The sequence below is a fragment of the Scyliorhinus torazame genome, chromosome 10 (assembly GCF_047496885.1).
Source record: "Scyliorhinus torazame isolate Kashiwa2021f chromosome 10, sScyTor2.1, whole genome shotgun sequence".
Lineage (NCBI taxonomy): Eukaryota > Metazoa > Chordata > Chondrichthyes > Carcharhiniformes > Scyliorhinidae > Scyliorhinus > Scyliorhinus torazame.
In genome coordinates, this window is record NC_092716.1 from 162273018 (window position 1) to 162289901 (window position 16884).

The 16884-nt window shown below is 51.5% G+C and overlaps 1 protein-coding gene across 1 annotated transcript in view; it reads right to left on the minus strand.

The window, feature by feature from the left end:
* Positions 1-16884, minus strand: part of LOC140431003 (plakophilin-3-like) — a 61921-nt gene that overhangs the window by 34769 nt on the left and 10268 nt on the right. The window contains exons 2-4 of the mRNA XM_072518893.1: positions 15028-15107; positions 11768-12585; positions 7208-7331 (exon numbers count right to left, since the gene is read on the minus strand). Coding sequence (XP_072374994.1) covers positions 7208-7331; positions 11768-12585; positions 15028-15107 — 1022 coding nt within the window. The remainder of the gene's footprint in view (positions 1-7207; positions 7332-11767; positions 12586-15027; positions 15108-16884) is intronic.

Consider the following 16884-nt stretch of genomic DNA (forward strand, 5'->3'; position numbering starts at 1 on the left):
TCAGCCCCATTTTACAAATGGGGAGCTTTGCTCAGTGAATTGGACTAAAACTTCAACAGCAGAATTCCAGCCAGTATGTAGGCAAAACACAGGGAGACCATCTTTCCGGTTTGGTGACAGGTCATCAACTTACATCGACTGTTTCTCTCTCCACAGGTGCTAGCTGGGGCGCGATTCCCCGACACCCCACCGGGTTGGAGAATCGCCGGGGGCTGGCGTGAATCCCGCCCCCGCTGTGTCCCGAATTCTCCGCCACCAGAGATTCGGCGGGGCGGGATACGCGCTGCGCCGGTCGGCGGGCCCACCCCTGGAGATTCTCCGGCCCGCGATGGGACGAAGTCCCGCCGCTGTCAACCCTCTCCCGCCAGCATGGATTAAACCACCTTTTGAACGGCGGGACAAGGCGGCGCGGGCAGGCTCCGGGGTCCTGGAGGGGGCACGGGGCGATCTGGCCCTGTGGGGTGCCCTACAGTGGCCTGGCCCACAATCGGAGCCCATCGATCCACGGGCGGGCCTGTGCTGTGGGGGCACTCTTTTTCTTCCACCTTCGCCATGGTCTTCACTATGGCGGAGGTAGAAGAGACCCCCCTCCCCTGCGCATGCGCGGGGATGACGTCAGCAGCCGCTGACGCTCCCGCGCATGTGTCGCCCGCCGAAGACCTTTCGGCGCCGGCTGGCGTGGCGCCAAAGGCCTTTCCCGCCAGCCAGCGGAGCGGAAACCACTCCGGCGCTGGCCTTGCCCCTCAAGGTGAGGGCTTGGCCCCTAAAGGTGCGGAGACTTCCGCACCTTTGGGGCGGCCCGACACCGGAGTGGTTCCCGCCACTCCATTACGCCGGAACCCTCTGCCCCGCCGGGTAGGGGAGAAAGCAGCGCAACATTTGCTTCTGGACATCGCTCCACACCCTTGGAAGGATATTGTGTGGAAGGAAGTCAAAAAAACCCAGTTCAAATCATGAGAGGATACGACTGCTACACCCAATAACAATTGTGCTTTGAATAATGCAAATTATCCCCAGGAGCATTATCAGAAAATAAATTCAGACACGGAGTCACATGGAAGGCATTCAAGGAGATCCCAAAAACTTGTTCAAAGAGGCTGAGGGAGTGTCTTTAAGGAGGGAAGAGAGGTGGAGGGGTTAAAACAGGGAATGCCAGGAGCTTAAGGCCTAGGCAGCTGATGGCACGGCTTATCATGAAGCAATTAAAATCAGCAACGTTCCAGAGGCCAGAACTGGAGCAGCACGGATATTTTGGAGGATTATAGGACCTGCAGAAGTACGAATGAGTGAGACCACTGGAGAGATTTGAAAACAAGGATGAGAGTTTAAATGTTAGGGGGCGGGATCCTCTGTTTGCGGATGCCAGAATCGCCAAACGCGATTAGGCGGAGAATAGGTAGACACCAAAATTGCAGCGGGCACCGATTTGACACCAAATCACAATTCTCCATCACATCCCATTGCAGCGTCAATGCAATCCAGTGAATGCCGTCTGCATATTAGCGGGCCTGACCGGTATTCTCCAGGACCCCCGCGATTCTCTCCTCCGATGGGCGGAGTTCCCGATGGCGCGGTTCACTTGTGCTTTCAAAAATCGTGAAACCGGCATGATGACTGATGAAGGAGAGAGAGAGAGAGAGAAAGAGAAAGAGAGAGGGAGAGGGAGGAGAAGGAGGTAGGACACAGAGGCGTGACTGTGGGCTTCCGGCCAGGACACTGGCTAGAGTGGGGGGGTGGGGGGGCGTTGACGAGGAGGGACAAGCCGAGTGGCAGGGGTGAGCCCCAACGGGACTGGGGCAGTGCCCGGACACGGACCGTCATTACCACGGCCATCTTGCTGCAGTGACACTGGCCATATGGGGGCCCCTACCCCTGTAGCCTACTCTCCAGTCACCCCTCCCACCTGGCTGCCACCCACCGGCAGCCCATCCAGTCAACACCCATAGTAGTCATGGGGCCAGGCAAGGGCAGTGCCAGCCGATAGTACCTCTGGCATCAGGAATGGACGCCAGGGCCAAGGCCCCCATGGTGCTGGCCACCGACGGGGCCAAAGGGCAGGGTGGAGACATGCGGGGGCAGAGCCTGCAGTGCCAACTGGGAACACCATGTGGCCATTGGTAGTGCACAGGTATGCACCATGATAACAAATCAGTCTTTCAACCCCTGCAGACAATGGATATTGGAAACAATCAGCGATTGTGGCCTTCCTGCTAGACGCTGCAACCCTGTGGGGTGCCCTGCAGTTGTACGAGTGGGGGCTGCTCGGGGAGAAGGAAGAAGCTGCAGCAGTGGAGTGTGCTGCAAAAGGGACAGGTGGCAGCTGCCCAGGATGGAGAGCAAGCCGCCGGAGGAGGAGGAGATGCCGCATGAGGCCTCGTGTGTACCGGCATCGCCTATCATTCAAGGACCTGCAGGACCGGGCATGCCAAAGACTCTGGCTGAGCAAAGAGACAGTGCAACGTATCTGCCAGATGATGGCACATCTGGCATCGCAGGAGTATGGGGGAGAACACCTACTCCTGGTGGCCGTCAAGGTAACGGTCACCCTGAACCTTTATGCAATGGAGTCCTTTCAGGTGCCGAGTGGGGCCTGTCAGGGATCTCACAGAACTCGGTGCACAGGTACATCTGTGCCGTCATGTGAGCCGTGGATGCCCAGGCGGCTCAATACATCAATTTCAACGTGGACTGGGCCCACCAGGATGCCCAGGCAGAGGGGTTCACCGCATCCCCAGATGCCCTGGGTCTAGAGGGTGATCGACGAGATGCATGTCCTCCTGCAAGCACCTGCAGATAACAGGCCACTCTACACAAACCGAAAGGGATTCCACTCGATCAACGTGCAGCTGATATGTGACCATCAACTGCGCATCACAAACGTCAAATTTGAATGATGAATACAGGGTTAAAGGCAGGATTCTTGGAAGTGTGGAGGAACAGAAGGATCTTGGGGTCCATATACATAGATCCCTCAAAGTTGCCACCCAGGTTGATAGGGTTGTTAAGAAGGCGTATTGTGTGTTGGCTTTCATTAACAGCGGGATTGAGTTTAAGAGCCGCAAGGTTTTGCTGCGGCTTTATAAAACTCTAGTTAGACCACATTTGGAATATTTTGTCCAGTTCTGGTCGCCTCATTATAGGAAGGATGTGGATGCTTTGGAGAGGGTACAGGAGATTTACCAGGATGCTGCCTGGACTGGAGGGCATGTCTTATCATAGAATTTACAGTGCAGAAGGAGGCCATTCGGCCCATCGAGTCTGCACTGGCTCTTGGAAAGAGCGCCCCACCCAAGGTCAACACCTCCCCACAACCCAGTAACCCCACCCAACACCAAGGGCAATTTTGGACACTAAGGGCAATTTAGCATGGCCAATCCACCTAACCTGCACATCTTTGGACTGTGGGAGGAAACCGGAGCACCCGGAGAAAACCCACGCACACACGGGGAGGATGTGCAGACTCGACACAGACAGTGACCCAAGCCGGAATCGAACCTGGGACCCTGGAGCTGTGAAGCAATTGTGCTATCCACAATGCTACCGTGCTGCCCCGGTTATGAAGATTGGTTGAGGGAGCTAGGGCTTTTCTCACTGGAGCGAAGAAGGCAGAGAGGTGACTTGATAGAGGTGTACAAGGTGATGAGAGGCTTGGATAGAGTGGACAGCCGGAGACTTTTCCCCAGGGTGGAAATGGCTGTCACAAGGGGACATCATTTTAAAGGTGATTGGAGGAAGGTATAGGGGAGATGTCAGAGGTAGGTTCTTTACACAGAGTGGTGGGTGCGTGGAATGCACTGCCAATAGAGGTGCTGGAGTCAGAGTCATTAGGGACATTTAAACGACTCTTAGACAGGCACATGGACAGCAGTAAATTGAAGGGGTGTAGGTTAGGCTGATCTTAAGATTAGGATAAATGGTCGGCACAACATCGTGGGTTGAAGGGCCTGTACTGTGCTGTACTGTTCTATGTTCTATGTCTGTGCCCGATACCCGGGCAGTGTGCACGAGTGCTTCATTCTGGCACACTCAACGATTCCCGACATGTTCAAGATGCCCCTCCAGCTGAGGGGTTGGCTCCTGGGTGACAGGGGTTATTCACTGCGGTCGTGGCTGATGCCACCTATCCGGAGGCCACAGACCAACGTTGAGACCCGTTACACCATTACGTCGAAGCCCATGCAGTGTCCAGGAGTGTGACTGAGCGGTGTGGCGGCCTCCTGAAGGTGTGGTTCAAGTGCCTGGACCACTCAGGCGTGGCCCTCCAGTATGATGCAGAGGTGGTGGCCCGCACCGTAGAGGCCCTCTGCATCCTCCACAACATCACGCAGCAGAGGAACAATGTGCTGGAGGAGGAATGCAAGGCTCATCCGACAAGGAGAATGTGGGGCAGGGCAAGGATGGGTAGGACATGGGCCCAGGCAGGCAGGGGAGGCCGCATGGCGTGAGCGCCAGGGTCAACGCGTACAGAATGCTCTGATCGCCTCCAGGCTCACCGACTAGGGGGTGGGGGTGGAAGGGGGAGAATGGCCAGGGGCATGGACACCACAACCCAGTCCCACATCCCCTCCCACCGCCACCCCCCACCTGCAACTCCCTCTGTGATACATACCGGTCACATTACGAGGTGGGTCCCTGGGTTGGCAGTAACAGCGGGTCTGGTTCATGGAATGGAGGATGATGACAACCCGCTCTTCCATGAGCTCTGGTGCTCCCCATCGTTTGACAACGTCGGACTCCTGCCCACGGTAGCACTTTTCACCATCCACCTGTGTAATCCATGCATGCTAGCTAGCCGTTCCATCACACGGTCCCATCGAACCCTGGTGTGGCGATGATGGGGAAGGTCAGGGAGAGGGAGCACGGGCCACCCACAGGTGGCAACGTGTTCAATGTGAACGAATATTTACAGATTTGTGCCCTAGCCCTCATAACTAAACTGTTCCCTATACCCGTGCCAACTTAACTAGTGTCCAACTTCTTCACCTTACAGGCCCCAACGCTACGTCTTGGTGGTTCCCAGATGGCACAGCAGGAGTGGAGGCAGCCTGTTGTGATTTCTGCACTGCGACCTGGGTCCCCATTGTCGGGCGTCATCTGGGGCGACCGGGCCTGGATGGCCCAGCTAATCAGATATCCCAGATGGCATGGTACTGCCCAGTTCTGGCCGCTGCCCATCAGATGCATCAGGGACAGGAGGAGGGTGGGTGGGGAAAAGAGACAGAGTCTGAGGTGCTAAGTGTTCTGGCACCTCCCTCGCAGGAATCACTGGCATGGACCCATCACCTCCTCTTCACTCAGGGTACCCAATAGTCCCCGGTCTACTCCACGGCATTGCCAGACCTGGAGGCCCACTCTGGTCTCAACCAGGGTCTGTGTGCTGGTGGCTGTGGAGCACAGAGAGTGGACCACCTGCCTCTGGGACCGGGCCACTCACTCTGTGTCTGTGCCATGTCGGCCAGTTCCAAGCCATGGCCCGCTGTGACTGGCCCACACTCAAGAGCACAGCTGTAATTTCCAGGTGGCTCTGGGACATCTGTGAGGTGGCAACCCTGTCCTGTGCCTCGGCCAGCGCCTGCACAGAATGCCCCACCCACCGCCTCCCGATGCCTTCACCATGGACACATGTGTGGTGTTGGCCTGGGTGGCATGCATTGCCGGCACCACCTCCTGCTATTGCACACGGTTGGTCTCACTCCTCCAACTGCACCTGCAGGTGCTGCATGCTCATCAACAACCCCTCATGTAGTCCCTGGCTCTGCGACTGCTTTTCCGTGATTGATGGCACGGTTTGTTCCAGAAGCTAGAGACCTGTCTGGGTGGCAGCTAGCTCCTCGGGTTGGTCTGCCCTCCGACCATCCGCCTCCTCGGGGCTTTCCTCCCTCCACCTGCTGTACCGGATCAGCTATGTGGTGAGTCCACTGTGATAGCGTCCTAGAAGCCTCTTCACAAACATGTCCAACCAAGGCGGTTGTCTCTGGGATGGTGGAGGGTGTTGGACACAGCTGTGATGGACAATCACTGTCATCATCTGACCCGAGCTCGGGGTCTCCCGCGTCTCAGACAGAGGACTGGGGCCTGAGCTGTTTTCAGCGTTGGGCCCAGCTTACGGGAGAGTTCCAGCTGTGGCACAGGCTAGTGGCAGGGGACGCCTGATGGACCCGCACCATCCCCAGTAGACACAAGACAAGATGCGTGATTAGACCCCGGACCGGGGTTGAGGGTGGTGTGGGGGTGAGTGTTGACACACGTATCATGGGAACCGCAACTAAGCGGGGTTTCATTTCCTGGCCTGAGCTCCACCTCAGCGACCTCCCATTCTCTGGGCCACCAACCCTCCAGGACCCTCTGTTCGGCCACGGTGAGGGACCACAGATCCTGGGGTACCCCTCCTCTCTTCTCCTGCTCCCCGTGGTTGTGCACAGCCTTCTCCTGGGGCGGGGTGGGGAACAGAAAACAACAGTGTTAGGTAGTCCAACTCATGCAGCCCAGGAGGTGGGTGGCTGGTGGCCTGTGGCCAAGGCACCCAGCCATAGTGGCCGGCATGGGTGCAGACATGTGGGGTAGGGTGAGGCTGCCCTCTGGGCTGGGGAAGGGGTCGGATTAAGAGTGTGTGGGATGGGGATTGGTGCCCAGGGCACAGTGCTGCCTACACATCCTGGCTGCCCCGAGGAGGTCCTGCAGTTTCTCCCTGCACTGCTGGTCGGTCCGGACGATGTTGCTGGTGGCGCTGACAGCCTTTGCCACCTGCATCCAGGCGAGCAGCGGCAGCTGGTGCCTCCTTCCCGGGCCAGGGTTCAGGGTCATCCTCCTCTCCTCCACCACGTCCAGGAGGGTCTCCAGCTCAATGCCAGTGAATCTTGGGGCCGCTCATCTGGCTGCCATCTTGTTGGCTGGGATAGTGTGTGTGGGGAGTGAAGTGTGTATATACAGCTGTCACTATCAGCCGTGAAACCGGCGAATCCCGCATTGTTTCTCATTGGAATAGATAATGATTTGAATCGTGTAGGCAAACCTCCAAACACAAAGCCCCTGACTGCTTCTAGTAGTACACTGTTACATGCAAGAGAATATCCAGCAGAACTTGGAATTTAATACAAATGCATAGTATATCAGGATAATTAGTGAAATTAAGTTAAGGAAAATTCTGGAATGATTTCTATCTATTCTGCCTCTCCCACCCACCCTTCCATTTTCCCAATTCTCTTACATGCTTTTTAGCATCCGCATCATGGTAGCATTTATGTTGAATGTATCCAGCTCCAACCACTTGATTATTAACATCCAAGCTGCTCAGGAGATTGACGGCTGTCGGCAGGTCCAACTCTTCATTCCTAGAGAGAGCATTATCAAGAGTTCAGGATCATTAATGTATCTGCAAAAACATATCATTCTTAATCGAGGAACCATGGTGGGATTCTCCATCAACCGACGGCAGAATGATCGGGAAACACGGAGAATTGGTCGGGAGGCCAAAAACAAAAAGGATGCCATGTTCCGGTGCCTCGACAGTGGCGTCAATGCACGCACAGTAAACGCTGTTGGCAAATCATTAGCGGAACGGACCCGGTATTCTCCGGGGCTTCCACAATGCTCCGCCTCCAGCAGGGGCAATTACCAACTGTAAGTTTCCCAATTCAAATCGGAAATATGCGCCCTGGCTGTTGAGAGAGAGAGAGAGCGAGCGAGAGTGAGAACGGTAGGACATGCAGAGCTACGACCGGGGTTGGTGGACAATGTTACCTCGGGGGAAGGGGATGGGGGGGCGGGGGGGGGGGGGGGGGGGGGGGGGGGGGGGGATGACCACCCCACGGGACCGGGATCTCCATTGCTGCCGCCTGCAAGGCAGCCATCCTGTAGCACACCCCACTGACCACCCATCGTGGCTGCGCAGAGTGACACCGCTGTATGTGTGCATCCGCCACTTCACCCCCCCCCCCCCCCCCCCATCCACCACTTCACCCCCCCCCCTGCATTTTCCAACCAGGAATGGTGGCCTTCATCCTGGCCACCGCAGCTCTGCGGGATGCACTGAAGCTGTTCGAGCTAGAGCTGCTTGAGGAGGACCCAGCAGCAGCAGAGCCTGCCCGTGAGGAACAGGAGGCAGTCAGTGGGGATGGAAAGCTAGCTGCCCAACAGGCTGGGGGAGGGTGATGGGAAGGGGGTGCTGCATGAGGCCTTGTGTGTACCACAGCGCCTGTCAGTCGAGGCCCTTCCGAGGCGCTATGGTGTTCCGGCACGTCCCCTGCGGCAGTCACCGGCATAGGCCCCATCTCCTCCTCCTCCCTCAGGGTGCCCGATGACGCCCAAGCTACTCCTTGGGACAAGAGCGCGAGCAGAGCTAACCCCCGAGGGTATCCAGCCACCTGGCGCTGCCAGTTCCTCAAGCACGCTCCTAACTCGACCAGGGTCTCAATGCTCATGTCCATGGAGCACAAGGAATGGACCACCGATCTCAGGGACTGTGCCTCATCACCCAGTGACTGTGTCACCTCCCTCTGTGACTGGCTCAGCTCGGCCAGCGCCTGTACAATGCCGATGATGCCCTCAGCCATGGCCAGTTGCGACTGGGCCACGTTCTGGAGTGTCGCGACCATGTCCAGGTGGCTCAGTTACATGGCTGCCTATCATAGAATAGACGTGTCTTGTGCCTCGGCCACCGCCCGCACAGAGTTCCCCAGGCCTTGGGACATCCTGACCCATGGTCGCCACCAAGGCCTCCACCACGACGTTGACCTGGGTAGCATGCATGGTCGGCACCACCTCATGCCCCTGCAGGCAGTTGGACTCCAATTGGACCTGCAGGCGCTGGATAGTTGCTGACAACCCTTCATGCAGTCTCTGGCTCTGTGACTGTATTTCTACTATCGATGGGGCCGCTGCCCATCAGATGCGCCAGGGACTGGGGGGAGGAAAAGAAAAAAAAGAGTTTGTGGCGCTGTGGTGTTCTGCTACCTCCCCTGAGGGAGTCACTGGCATCTGCCCCATCACCCCCTCCTCCCTCCAAAAGCCCAAAACCCATTTGGACAGCAGCTAGTCCCTGGGGCCAGGTTGCCCTCTGACTATCCGCTCTCTTGGGGGTTCCTACCTCCACCTGCTAGATGTGTGTACTGCTAGATGTGTGTGGTGCGCACCAGATAGAAGGTGCCCAGCGGAGGGGAGTGTCTCTGGGTTGGTGGAGGGTGTTGGGGTCAGCTGTCAGTATAGTCCCTGGACTGGTACTCCGGGGTCTCTTGGGCTGCTCTCTGTAGGCTCTCATCACTGTCCGTGTCCTCTTCCTCGCTGCTATCGGCGTGGGGTTGGAGGTCACATGATTAGATTGCATGTTGAGTGGTGGCGACACACGTGCCATGGGGAATCACTATTCAGTGGGGTCTCACTTGCTCGCCCGATGCCAACCTCAGCCTCGGCGACAACCCTCTCTCTGGGCCCACCAGCCAGGACCAGTACCGGCTACAGTGAGGGGGCCACAGGTGTAGTGGTCCCACTCCAGTCTTTTCCCTCTCCCGGCGGTTGTCGGCCGCCTCTCCCGTTTGGTGTGTCGGCTGGGGGGTGGGGTAAGCGCACAGTGTTAGTCAGACAGACACATGCAGCACAGGGGATGGTTAGCTGGTGGTATTTGTGGCCAGGGCACCTGGCCATGGTGGCTGGTATGGGTGCTGGCATTTGGTGCAGAGTGGGGAGTGCACACACTGCTGGCGGGTGGGGTCCGGTCTACCTCTAGTTAGGGGATACGGGTGTGTGGGATAGGGGTTAGTGCCAGGTGCACGGTGCTGCCTGCTCACCCTGGCCAGCACTTAGTCTCTGAAATGGAGAATCCCACCCCATAGGCTAGATTTGGTGAAGCGGTGCTCAAAGAATGCAGAGTGTGCTATTGGGCATCTTTGGTCTTGATAGGATTTTGGCTCATTAAAAAAGTTAATGGGCAGGAAGATTCTGCAAGATGCATCGATTGTCCATAGTCCCAAAATGGGCTCTCAGCGAGCGTCGCACCTGGAGCTAGATTAATTCCTCTCTGTGTAGTCACATAAAAGCGTGCTTGCTATCAAGGAACAGGAGCAGACACTGTCCTTTCATAGACTAGAGGCACCGTGGCTGATTGCACATCTCCAAGATCTCCCTAAACAGGAGATCATTTAACTGATCATAGACCATCATCTGAAGCTAGGACTGGACAGGTTCCTGTACATCAGTGCAATTAAGTAAGTTATCTCACTAACATTCAGTTCGAGAGAGCAAAATGGCTTCTCTACCACTGTGACATTGCATGCCAACGTGCTAGAAATGGCATTACTGTAACACAGAATGGGTTAGCAAATGGATAGCATCACAACATGGCAGATTTTGAAAGTGGAAAAGAAGGCATCACTCTTTAACTGGCAAATGAATTCAAGAATACAGAATAGATTGAATGATATAGCATGATGTCACATTCCATGCCTCCCTCCCTTTCTCTTCACCCTCTGGTCGGTTGTTGAGCCAGGCCCTTTGCAACAACTTGGATACTTTGGTTGTAAAGAACCATGGATTTGTTCCAGTTCTTGAGAGATGGCAAATAATTTAGAAAGCAAAACAGTTTAATACCCAGCTTCTTGAAAAGGATCTACGAAGGATTATTTTAAAAAAAACAAGAGATGGGATTCGGTCCTCCAACTGCTTGTTCTTTGGTGGCACACCCTTGCCGGCATTGGGATTGTCTGTTCTCACCAGCTGCCAATGGGATACCCGCAAGCATGGGTACACTGCTGGTGGAACGGAGAATCCCGCCCATTACCTTATTCTGAGCTACATTAAAAATGGGAAATATACTTTGTTGCTTTCAAAACGAGAACTGAAACAATCAGTAATAAATAAAATCACAGAATGATAGTTTTTACAGGTGCTAATGGTACATTTCAGTGGGGGCAGCATTAAATGTTAATCAAGGAAGTTCTTTTTAAAGACTGACTTCTCTTTAAAGAACTAAATTTCACCAAAATGTACGCAAATGCTCCATAATAAATGAAAAGTAGCTTTAGAATATCTGGGAGAATTCACAGTAATAGATTCCCCATTCCACAGTCCCGAACTTGCAAATGATATACCTACTGATCCAACCAGAAATTGGGTCATATGAAATATCATGGGCTCAAAACATTAAACTATTGACGTGCTGAGTATTGCCAGCATTTTGTATTTATTTCAAATGCAAGCCAATAGGAAGGAAAGATTTATAAATGCCCCATTCATGTCTTTCACCACCAACAGTAAATCGACCACCTTAGTAATACAGTTGCAGTGTCTCAAAACCAGCTATCTGAAAACTGGCCATTTTTTACAAGCTGCTATGCATCAACTTCAATTGTTATTAAGTAAGTAAAATAATTTACTGGAACATTTCACCTAGGTGATGCAATTGTGTGATAGTGTGCTGCCCCCCGCTTATCAGCTTTTCGCACTGGTTGCTTCCCATGCTTAGAGTGGCCTGAGGAGCCCCATACCTCACCCAACCTGACTTCACTCGCATGACTGCATTTTGAATCCAGCACAGCCCAAGAGTCAGCATCATTTAACATTTTTGCAAACATTATTTCTTCACAGTTTTACATTTTTCCTCCAAACTTATTCACTGGATTTCATGTGTCTCCAATTAATTGAATTACGATTCTGATTTTTTTTTTTTCATTGAAAGCTGGCAAGATCCGAAATCCGCCAGGGACATGGTCCCATGCTTGCTGGTTTTGTGACACTGTACCTGTATACCCCCACTCAAGATCAATTTCAGACTTACTGTGCCATTGCAAACATGTCAAGCGGCATAGTTTGAAAATCTTGCGCTTGCAGGTTTCCCACTTCTTGGACACCAGCATCTACTTTGCCCAAGCTGCGAAGGGATGCAGTGCGTTGCATTTGCACCATGTTAGATCCGGAGTGGGAACCTGCAGACATTCTTTCTCGAGCTGCTTTACTGGTTTGCTGGACTCTCTGCAGTGTGCGCTGGGCTGGGGGTCTGATTGGTCGCCGGACAGGCATCTCTTCCATCCCTTCCACTGCATAACTAGTCATGCCCATTGAGCCACTTACTGACCGTGGCAGGCTTTTCACAGAGCCACCAATGTTCATGTTACTCAATCGCTTGCTTGAAGGTTGACTCATCATGTAGCTCGTAGTGTAGGTGCTGCTATAGTCATTACCCCCAGAAGACAAATAGCCATTATCAACCTGATCCGAAGTCAAACTCATCTCGCCATCATCTGCTCTTTGGTACATGGCTTGTCCATTCATTTGTCCTCCAGACCAAGACTTTTTCCTCAAGATCTGTGCATGTTTCCCAGGCAATTGCATTGAGCTTAGGGACAGGTTATCAATGTCTAGCGGCGGATCCAGCTGTGCTTGGTTGACATATCTGTAACTTGTAGACTGATGATAAGACCTTGGTCTAGAGGCAGTGTGGTGAATGAAAGCAGGCCTGTAGGAAGTGTTACTCTCCTCTCTTGATTTGCTGTATTGATTTGCTGCAGTTGTGCCTTTAAAGGCAAAATCCCCCACAGCCGAGCGAGACGACCAGTTTTGACTGCTCCCCCGTTTGTACCCAGATGGCTGGATAGTCTGAGGGAAAAACAATAACTCTGAAACACCTCTTATTAAGCAAAGCACAACAAAATCAGAGGAATAAAATTCAATTATCAAGTGCATAACTGTTTGATGATTAAGTCACTTCCCCACCCCACACCTCTGAAAAGTACTGACTTGTGCTGGGCTTTGGTTTTACAGTTGTTGGCAGCTCTGCAGTATCTTGTCCAGGAGGCGTTTCCTCATGGGTAAGGACAGACCATGAATGTTGGCAGGCTGTTTGACTGGTGGACTTTGTGGTGCAGCTTTGCCCTGTTCTCAACCAATTGCCATATTCAGCTTTTAGCCAAAAAAATTGAAAGGGTGGGTCCCATGACGTAACGCTGATGGGGCAGCCTCAACCAGCATTTTAGTTTTTAAAAAGATAGGGGTACCGATTGAACAGTAGAGCCCCCCTCCGCCCCCCACAATACACAACAGGCTCCTCCCCTGACGCTACCCAGCCAGTGCCAGTGGGCATTGCCCAGGTATGACCCTTTTTCCCTTGAGCGACGTACTCACCTGAACTCCTCTGGTGTGTTCTGCTCACCAGGCGCACACTTATGGGGAGATCTGTCGTAATTCATGCCGACATCAATGGATTATGTAACGGGGGGGGGGCGAATTATCAGGAATAGGGGCCTGGCAATTTGACGTAAAATTTATTGTAAGAGCTTCCTGACGTTGAACATCAGGATTTCCATTATACCACTGGTTGGGGGAAAAAAAAAAAAGAATTCAATGGGAAATCCCACCGATGTAAAACTGGGACCGATGATTTGGGCCTCTTACGATATTTTGTGCCCCAGGTGCCATTCATGCCCACTGCAAATGAGCATAAAATCCTGGCCAGGCACCTCTGCCCATCAAACCTACACCGATTAATTTGGTATAGACCATCGAGTGTAATCCCACTCATCTGCTAATCCTCCACATCCTTTAATAATTCTCTTTTCCAAAAATTGATTTCAATTTTCAATTGAAATTCAATTGATTTCAGGATGATAATGGCATAGTGTAGGTTAGATGGCTTTTGTTTCGGTGCAACATCGTGGGCCGAAGGGCCTGTACTGCGCTGTATTGTTCTATGTTCTATTTACTTTTATTAAAAACAATAGCTCATCGCAAGATATTTGAATGTTAGAAATTTTTCAAATCTCCTGTCCAAAATGCATGAGAAATGAATTGTCGCAAATCAATCACATTTGCCAACCAGTAAGATCAATTTCTCATTAATCTACCAGATCAACCTTTCACTTTCCCAGCTTTAGTGAAGAAGGTAGTTACTTTTCCAAGTTTCTCTTCAGAATTGTGAACTTCCATCCCTGGTTAAAAAAAAAGTGCACTGCACTTTCCCCATTGCTTTTGTATCCTTCCTATGTTAGATGGAAAAGACCACATACCATAGTACTGATCCCCAGAACTGTCCCTTCTGTCAAAAAGCAGTGTTTACAGGGAGACTTGACTAGCAAGCTCTGGAGGAGGTTTGTTACCCAAGCCCATGATTTCCCAATCCATGAAGATTGCTCCTTGCTGCAAGTTACCAATCAAGGAACATAGGAACAGGACTAAGTCATTCAGTTCCTTGAACGCATTCCGCCTTTTAATTAGATCATGGTTGATCTACATTGAAAAGTCCAGTCTATTCAGGGAAACAAGTGTTCTAACTGGGGCCGACCATCTGAAGCAGTGGGAGCTTTGGCTTTTGCCTTTTCTTCCTCATGAGTGCTGAGGCCAATTACAATGACCCAGTTGCTCTGTTGGCTGGAATCAGCTTACTCAACATGGACCAAATCAAGGGATCTTCAGCAGCAGTGCCTACACATTAAAATGGCCACTTCATTGTGAAACATTCATGGCCTGATTAGGAAAGTCATCAAGACGACTAGGTCAACTGCGCAGTCACATTAACAACTTTTGAAAACCGGCATGTGTACAGATCTTGTCCCTGGTGGCTCTGGTGTTTTGGGATCCACCCTAAAATGTGAATGACGCAAGCCCAATGCATGAAGAATGCCTTTTCTCAGCCCAAAGCTGCTCAATTCAAATAACTGAATAGTTCAACATCATTCACGCACAAGAATTCCAAATTATGTGTAAATGTGCTGTATGCCGAGAATTTGCATTGTGCGTACATGCTGTAATCCCTGAAGGGACAGCAGTTTCTAAATGTTTGATAGGCAGTGTTTAGAACCTATCACTCCAAGGCTCTTGTTTTTACAGTCAACATAATATTTTCAGCCGCACAAAGTTAAATTCCACCCTGAGAAAACTATAGCTGTTGCTCCCCCCCCCGCTAAGGAATGTGGAGACCAACTCGTGACTCTGCTGCGATCCTGGTTGAGTTTGAGCTGCCAGGCTGCTCACGAAAGCAAGGGCATGGTTGGCAGAAAGTAAACATCTCAAGTTATTACAACACAGAAGATCATATATACTCACCGAGTACTTTTTATCTGTTATAAAAGCTTGAGACTTGGAGCTGAAGTTTGGCATGGTAGATGTTGGATATCTCATCACTCCTAAAGATTGGGTTGCAATACAAAAAGGCAAAAAATTCATTTGAATCAAGTTTAAAAAAATTCCTTGCCAATTTCTTACCCTCGTCCGAGTGTGCTTACTCTGCCATGTGTTATTAGAATTACCTGGGAAGGCCTTTGACACCTTGCTGAAGTAACCACCCTTCAGCAAAGAGACTAGACATTGTTGCCAATAATCTTAGTGACGGTCCCAATCTCACATCATAACTTCCGGCAGAAATGATCTAAACAGCTGTTCACTCCGGGGTTGCCGCAGATCATCCTCAAATTCATGACAATAAAAGCAACCTACTGCAGCTGCTGGAGATCGGAGATAAAAACAGAAAATGCTGGAAAAACTCAGCTCCAAAGCAGAGTCATATTGGACTCGAAATGTTAGCCTGGTTGTGACAGCAGGATTTACTTTTGGCATGACCAGACAATCCCTGCGGCAGGCTGGCTAGAAAATCCCACCCAACTCCATCTTCTCTCTCCAGAGATGCTGCCAGAACTGCTAAATTTTCCAGCGCATTCGGTCTGCATATCTGTAAATGTATGAGGGGGAGCAGGAAAGCCTTGTAGAAATTCAATGTTTGAATGTCAATGGGCCATTCTATAATGAGGACCATCACAGACTTTGACATAGCTTGCCAGACAGGCCTCCCTGGATACACTGCTTCTTGACAGTAAGAGTCTGATGGTGTTCACACCCATGTCAACATGCCTTGCAACAGGAATCTCAGACCGGCAATTAGAAGCAGGAACGCACACTGATTTTCTCATCAGCCCAGGCTGGTGCACTTGGTATTAGCTATTCCAGCACAGAGCCGAGTCCCAAATCAGGGATTCTCTTGTCTGTATGTCTCAGTGTTACACTGGGAGGTCCCTCAAGCACCACCTCATGAGGTTTCAACAACATTTGCTGCTTAGTCAACTATTCCTCCTTGTCACCAAAGTGCAAAACAAAAATTACAATGAATTATTAACTATTTAAAGAATTCCATAGCAGTCAATGTCAAACTAGCACATATATAAAAATTAAGTCCAAGGAAGTGACTGGCAGTCTTCATTAAGTATGGGCATCTAGGTATGGTTCCATAATTTCAAAAAGATGGAGAAATATTATAAATGATTCAAAGGACAACATTAATAATTGTACTGGCAGGTGGACAAAGGCCGAAGAAATACCTAAAAAAAAGATTTGGCTAGAATCTTCCATTCTGGAGTCTAGGTTTCGTGGCAGGAGCAGAACTGAGAGTGATTTTCACAGGGCATTATTTAATGGAGTCAAAAGTCCTGGCACCATATTTAAAGGGCACTCGGACAGCTTACACAGCCCCTCCCCAGACAGCCCACGCTGTCCCTCCTACTTTTGTTCAGCCACTATTCACTCTTCCCCACTGACCCTTCCTTGCAACTTGCACTGTCAGCATTCAGTCTGAAGCTTAGGCTGGCATTTACAGATGCACCCCAAAGAGGGCAATGCAGCGGCAACTCACCAGTTAATCACGCAAAATGTCTACATTGCCAAGTGCACGACCCTTATAGGCAGCCATGAATGTGAGCGCTGGAATTTCCTCGCTGACGGGGAACAACTTAATTGTTGATTCGAGTCCAATATGGACTTTTAATGAGCATGCATTGTTTGTTTATAAGTTTGAGCCGACTTTAAAGTCCCCGGAGCATAATTGTTCACATTTACCCCATCGTCTGGGAACTGATTTCTGGCCTCACAACAAATGAAGTTCCTCCACGAGCTTACCTTCCCATTGCTGGCGGA